Raw genomic sequence first — 7,237 nt, 5'->3', positions numbered from 1 at the left:
TACAAATCTAAAGCACATAAATCATGTTTTTAGATAATCAGCAGATAAAGAACTTAAAGACAACAAACCCACCTTATACATTTATCAAATTTCTGAACCTCATTAAGATCAGTGAATGATTTTATAATCCCAAAACGACACTAACGAAAAAAAGTGTGTGTCGATCAATCCTACTAACTTCGCAAGTGTAAATGAGTTAAATTCTCCATCAAGGCAACAACTGGCATTATCACTCTCAACTCTTATTGTATAGAAACGATTAGTATATTATTTCTTTGATCGTTATACACGAAAACAATAGAAGGCATACCGATACTTTCTACACTATTATTTAGTTTATAGAAACTAGTGTCTTTCTAAATGCATTCAATGAAGCTGTTGGTGACACTTATCCTAAGCTGAGAGAACACATCTGAACTTGGAGAATACAAATCTGTACTGACGTTGATAGAAGTTCCTGAAAGAATCTCTGCGCATGCTTACATGTGTCACATCTGAGTGCCCCTTTAGAACATAATGTTTCCCATCAAAGAAATCAGCAGAGTATTCCTCATACTCTGCCATTGCCTCAAATCCAGGAAATGGGTGAAACTCTGTGCTTGTCCACTCCCACCCACCTCCTCTCACACTCACAACCTTCTTTCCATATTGCTTCTCATCATCATCTAAGATCCTCTGATACTCTGCTTCTGTCATCACTCTGCAGCCCACCCAGTTGCAAAAAGCTTCAGCCTCTGCAAGGCTCACATACACTGCTTCCTCTCCCACTTCACTCCAATGCTTGCTTGAATCAGGGCCATGAATATAATACTCATTCCCCACAAGAGACCATGTTGCTGGACATACAAATCCATTCTCGGAGAAGAAATTGTAATCCTCCTGTTTCCAGAGGCTACTGGTTTTGTAGCCTCCATTAATAATGAAGGCTAAGTAATCCTTGATAGAAACAGGCCTTGAAAATACAAAAAAAGGTTCAGAAACGCTTGTATGAAATGTTGGGCCTTCGTTATCCCATATGAATGTAGATACATCACATGGGTGTTGCCCTAAACTCACATCTCCAGCTTCAATGAGTATGTCTGGTCTAGAAATCTTGTGCATAAAAATGTCAGAGAACACAAAGCCATTCTGTGGTTTGTTGATGGCCACTTTTGTTTTGTTCTCAAATGATTTCTTCCTGTCTTGGACTATCATGTAGGTTAGGGTTTCTTGATGCATCCTTTCTTGCTCCATTACCAGGGAGAAAACACTTGTATCCACTTTTCCCTTAGCAGCCTCGTTCTGTATCCATAGTCTTGTTCTTCTGACATAGTCGACCACAGCTTCCTTTGAAGGCCATGTTGAAGGTGTAGCTGGATGGCTGTGGCACTGCAACGGATCCAGGACATTGGGATCAATTCCTCTTGAAAACATGCTATCCATTTCCAATTCTTCATCATTTCCCATCATTTTTCTTTTTGTAAACGCACAAACGTGGCCACTGCATGCAATCACACAACAGAATAATAAACATTCAGGGAGACTACAAAAAAGTTGGGATCTAGCCAAATGGTTTTTTATGGTTTTAGATGATTGAATACAAACATTCAAGAAAACAACAAAAAAGTTGAGATCTAGCAGAATGGTTTTGATGATTAATTACAAACATTCAAGAACAGTCCATGATTAATTACAAACATTCAAGAACAGTCCAAAAAAGCTAAGATCTGGCAAAATGGTTTCTAGTGGTTTTAGATGATTAAATACAAACATTAAAGAAGACAACAAAAAAGTTAAGATCTAGTAAAATGGTTTAGATGATTGAATACAAACATTGAAGAAGACTACAAAAAATTTGAGATCTAGCAAAATGGTTTTGAATGATTACTAGTAGAAGAGATATGGATGTCTGAGATCAATTGGTTTGGTGTTCCAATCGAAGATGCCTGCAAACAGTTTGTCAGTGTCCCTCCAGCACTGAACCAAAGCATGACTCGCAGGTACGAATAATTGACAGCTGTAAAAGGAGCTGTCCCCCCAACATCTATCCACCTGGCAGCAGGCCTTTGTTGCCAAAAGTTTTATATCATCCACACCATATTTTGTAGAGAATTCTACCAAAACTCTCTCCCTGGGTCTGTCAAAATGTAAAAGCAATATATGCATCAGAATACATGGCCATTGTATATGTGTTACACCTGATGTTTTTTTCTTCTGAAGGAAGTGTTACCTGATCTCAATCTGATGTTTATCAAGTTTCAAACCTTTGGGGAAGGAGATATACATTTCTACTCTTCTAAGAAGCTTGTTAATCTCCACTTCATAAAGCCAAGAATTTACAGAGTCCTCATCAGCTGCATATCCAATAAAAGACAGTGCCTTCTGCATACCATGCTTGATGAAGCGCTCAGTTACTCCCTTCTTGTCATGGTATGCTGAATAAAGGGTTTCAGGATTCTTCCACATATCTAACCAGCATAAAACCTTTCTTGTCACAAAATGTTTTTTCTATGAACAATCACTTTTGATTTTTGAGTATGCTATCAATTATCACTACTAAGTCTTACCGATGCAGAAAAGTAGTTGGCAACTGAATCCCACGGCTTTGAAAACGTCCGTGAAAAATTCTGCAGCATCTTCCTTTGTCAGATTGCCAACACTGCTTCCAAGCCATGCAATGCAGAGTTGCTGGTGAGGGTAACTGCTTTTCACCTTGAGCAAACCCTGGGTAAAATCTGCATGTATCAACTCTATTGAACAAGATTTCACTTCTTCAACAAGATCTGCCAGGTTTCTTCTAGCTTCCTCCAATGCACCTTCAGATACATCAATTCCAACATACCTGCATCTGTACGGATCACAAAACCAAGAAAAAATAATAAAAAAGAGCAAAAACATTTATGTTTATGTGTTTTTGGGCTTGAACTTCCCAAATAAAGTAAGGTAATAGAAAACACGATATATGTTGTTTGATTAGAAACCATTTGATTAAGGGAAGTAACCCTTTCAATAGAAACTAAAACAAGTACTTAGAAAGAAAAGAAAAACTGCTGTCACCTTCCATGAAAACGATGAATAGCAGAGAGTAGAGGAGCAGTCTTGCAAGCATTACCACAACCCAATTCAACAAACAAACTTCCAGGGGTAATGGCCTCTGCTATCTCCACTGCCTTGTCTTTAAACAGCTGGACTTCTGCATTGAACAGGTAATACTCTTGGAGAGATGTAATTTCTTCGTATATCTGTGAGCCTTGAGTGTCATACAGAAAACTGAAATGAATCTGCTTCTGCTGTTTCCTCAGCCCATTCAACACAACTTGCTCCTCCATATTCATTTCTATGTTTTGTGAAGGAGATGCAACTCTTTTTATAGCAATGGTTGGATGGGATTCCTGGCTGTCCATACTACTTGATCCTTGATGTGGCCCCATGAATGTGGAGGGCGATATTCCAGGTGTTGGGAAACAGGGAAGAGGAATGCTCTTATGGAAGCTGTTTAAAATTTCCTGTCCCGTGGCAAATATAGATGAAAACAACCAGGTGTTCTTTCTCAGAGACTTCACCCAGTGTTAAATATTTCAATTTTTGTTAAATGATTAAATAATTCATTGCTCTTATTATTAACCATATACTTTATATGGTGTTTTTATTTAGGCAGGCTAGGCTCTATTTTTTTGTGGGATTTGAACTGGTAATTTGTTTTCCAAGAGCACTGGTTTTTCACAACTAGACCAATTCAAAATGTACAAAAATTGGATAGGGAGAAGCTACAAATGTCTTATTATAAATTATTATTATAAAAAATTACTTAAATTAAGGAAATTAAATAAAGTGATATGTTTTAAGATATTTTATAAAAGTTGTATTATAAGATAGTTTATTTAAAGCATATGTTCATATCTATGTGTATAGTGTGTATGCTAGTTATTCTAATTCTACAAGTTTGAGGTTACTTGAGTTAGGGAGTTTGATTAGGCTAATAGTGACAATATTCTATTGTATTTTAACTCTAACTCTAATGTCAACCTTAACCTTAAAACTAACCTACCTCACTTACTCTAACTAACATTAGAATTGAGTTAAGATTATAAGAGTTGAGATTAGAAACCAGATAAGAATTAACCAAACTCTAACCTTAATCCTAATTCTACCTAAGACACTTCAATCCTTAACCCTAATCTAACTTAACCCTAAATTGAATCCTATATGTTGGGGTTAGGAATAAAGTTAGAGGCTTAAGACTAGGTTAAAGTAGGTCAAATTGGAGTTAAGATTGGATTGAGGTAGAGTTAAGATTTGGATTAGGTTATTATGATTGGGTTTGCGTTTGAATTCTAACCCTACCTTATCCCTAACCTAATCTTAATCACTTTAGAGTATAAATGTGTTCCTATACACTTAGATTATTATTACTTTTAATCATATTTTTAATCACACTTATTTAAACAAAACAAGATATTTAAATATTGTGTATAAGACATTTAAGATCATTTTTATACATTTATTTACATAAGTACATATATGTTTTGTGCATCAATTAAAGACAAATATTCTAGATATAACCTCTACAACATTACAGCTTATATTTAGTAATCTTTGAATTACAAGTATTAATCTATATTTTAGAGTGGACAAACCATCTAATCCTCTACTTTCAAACACTTTAAATTGAAATTATATAAGTTAGTTCCTACACACTAAATAAATAAAATATTATTAAGAAAAAAAAATTTAAAATTATAAATTAAATTAAATTCTAAATATAAATATCTATTTTTCTTTATATTTTTTATACAAATATTGAGTGTAAATTTGTTAGTTTAAGAAGACAATATTCACATTCCTATTTATTAAGAACATGGAGGCTCTTTTATGATGCATGTTGTTTCCACATATAACACAAGCAACATGGTAACATAGCTAAGGTATGTAGTAAACAATATATACTAAATATTAATAATAGAAACATGCAATGTGGTAACATAACTAAGGTATGTAGTAAACAAAATATACTAACTATTAATAATAAAAACATATAAATCTTGTTAAGAAAGATACTAAATTCATATTAAAATAGTTTAAAATTTAGAAATATTGATATCTATAATTTTAAAATATATATAGAGATTAATTAATAATATGCATTTATATTATAAATTAAAATCTTATATTATTAATTTATTGATATGGCCTTTATGATTTTATAAAAACATAGACTTCAATCTACAGTGTATTAAAAAAAAATGGTTATCTTATATTGTTCAAAAATACAAAATCACACTTTAATATCTCAATACTGAATGTAATTGTTGAATGAATAAGAGACAACTTAAGTTTACCTAATAATTATATTACTTTTTGCAAAAGAATTTTGATAAATTTTTAACAGATCTAAGTTTCTTAGAATGTAATCTATTCAAAAATAGAAATTCTTCCTCTCACTAATAACAAACATCCCAATCTATCAATGCAGATCCCCTTTATCACTTACCCAAGTAAACCATGAATGGGTATTCTCACCTGACAAAATCATTATTCAGAACATGCGTGAGTATTGCAGCTTTCCACAAATACTCTTATCTGCAATTCAAGAGAAGCATTGCTTATAAATCTGAATGGAAATCTTACAAGCATGTTCTAAAATTAGAAATTTGAAAGTTATGAATACAAATTAGCTCAGATTAGTTGGAGTAGCTAGAATGTACTTTTTCTATGTATATTATAACGATGAAGCTAACAGCACAATAAACATATCATCATCAAAATCATAACTTTTATCATTGTATAAACTGAACACATCATTCATTCAGATGTAACAGTTACTTATTTATCAAGAATCCTAGTTTTTAGCATTAATTTTAGCTCATTTTCTTAAACAGTATGGCCGGCTTTCTTATTAATCTATGAAAAAAACCAATCGATAATTTTCTTTCAAGTTCTAATTCAAATCTCAAATCTTACAAATAGGTATATACATAACTTGGGATGCGATGCGGCTATCCTTCTTACAAATTGTACCATTGACTAAATTTCAAAAAAACTAAAACATAATTTTTTTTGAAATTTTCAACATTTGATCTCGTATATTTTGTAATCGATAACAACAATTTTTTTAGGAAATTTCGAAATATTTTTGTGAATCTAAAAAGAAAACTTGAGACATCTAATGATATTCAAATAGGTAGGAGGAATCTTACTGCATCGAGATTGGATGTGCTGTTGTTCGTGGCTCACTTCCATCACAAAACCTCCAAAAGACAAAGCTTTTTTCGTTATATGTAGATTCAGAGAAACTTTCTTTTTTCGCTTGGTTTAAAGGACTAGAAGTTATAAAGAGTAAACTAAGATAGTGCGAAATCCTCGGTTGGAACACTAAGATATATTGATGAACAGAAGTTGTATATATTGATGAACTTAAGTTCTATGAAATTAACAAGTGCTATATGGTGGCATGGTATTTGTCTTTATGTTGTTAATAGTTTGTATATAAATTTAATTATAATGTAATTATATTAAATTTTGTATAAGTAATTATAATGCAAGTACTTTATATATAATCTTTTCATTGTTTTAATTTTTTGTAATTATATTATAAATTAGATTTTATTTTATAATAAAAATTTATTATGTAACTTATATTTGAGTTAATAATTGTAATATAAAAATTAATAATTTCATATAATAATTTTAACAATTATTGTTGAAAATAAATTTATAACAATTAATTTTAAAAATATAACAAAAGGAAAAAAAAGTTCATAATTGTTTTGCTGCAAATATACAAAAAATGATTGATTTTTCTTGTGTGCTTTCCTTCCAGTTTCTTCGTGGTTGAGCATCGATAAAATCAGGTTACATGACATTGTAGGTCTCTGTGTTAGCTACACAACCATATAATTAATTTTTTATTTGAACTATTTCAAGCCTTTCATATATAATTTCTTTTGAATGTATTTTCATTTTTTGTCAAAAACCAATATGTACTAATTGGGCTGTAGATTTTAGCTCATTTATCGAATTTTGCAAAAACTTAGTTTTTTAGAAACTAGACTCCATTCTACAGACTTTGAAAAAAAGAAGTTTTAATTTTAGATTAGTTTTCAATCATTTCTAGGGGGAGCACACAGATATTTCACGTTTTTGGGATGTGTCTGATTAAAAAATTCATTAAAAAAAAAATACACATTATAAAATTATCCAAAAAATCTGGGATAAACTACATAGTGTTAGGTAACTTTTGACTAGAGCGATTAAAAAT

The 7,237-nt window shown here is 31.7% G+C and overlaps 1 protein-coding gene across 1 annotated transcript; it reads right to left on the bottom strand.

Moving 5' to 3' along the window:
* Positions 1-309: 309 nt before the first annotated feature.
* LOC149542468 (ergothioneine biosynthesis protein 1-like) lies at positions 310-3,514 on the bottom strand. Its single transcript, XM_089796205.1, has 5 exons — positions 3,037-3,514; positions 2,547-2,827; positions 2,210-2,447; positions 1,868-2,116; positions 310-1,480 (listed from the first exon to the last, which is right to left on the bottom strand). The coding sequence occupies exons 1-5, from the start codon at positions 3,408-3,410 to the stop codon at positions 394-396; spliced, it is 2,229 nt and encodes a 742-aa protein (XP_089652331.1). The 5' UTR covers positions 3,411-3,514; the 3' UTR covers positions 310-393.
* Between the last annotated feature and the right edge of the window lie 3,723 nt (positions 3,515-7,237).

Source organism: Cupressus sempervirens, chromosome 8, assembly GCF_028749045.1.
Source record: "Cupressus sempervirens isolate cs-2001-9-10 chromosome 8, ASM2874904v1, whole genome shotgun sequence".
NCBI lineage: Eukaryota > Viridiplantae > Streptophyta > Pinopsida > Cupressales > Cupressaceae > Cupressus > Cupressus sempervirens.
The sequence above is the reverse complement of the archived record's forward strand: the minus strand, read 5'-3'. Positions and strand labels throughout refer to the sequence as shown.

Coding starts and splice junctions, on each gene's coding strand:
- LOC149542468 (XM_089796205.1), bottom strand. CDS start 3,410: ATGGGGCCACATCAAGGATCAAGTAGTATGGACAGCCAGGAATCCCAT. Junction 2,448..2,546: donor CCAACTACTTTTCTGCATCG/GTAAGACTTAGT, acceptor TATGCTGGTTAG/ATATGTGGAAGAATCCTGAA. Junction 2,117..2,209: donor AAACATCAGATTGAGATCAG/GTAACACTTCCT, acceptor ACATTTTGACAG/ACCCAGGGAGAGAGTTTTGG.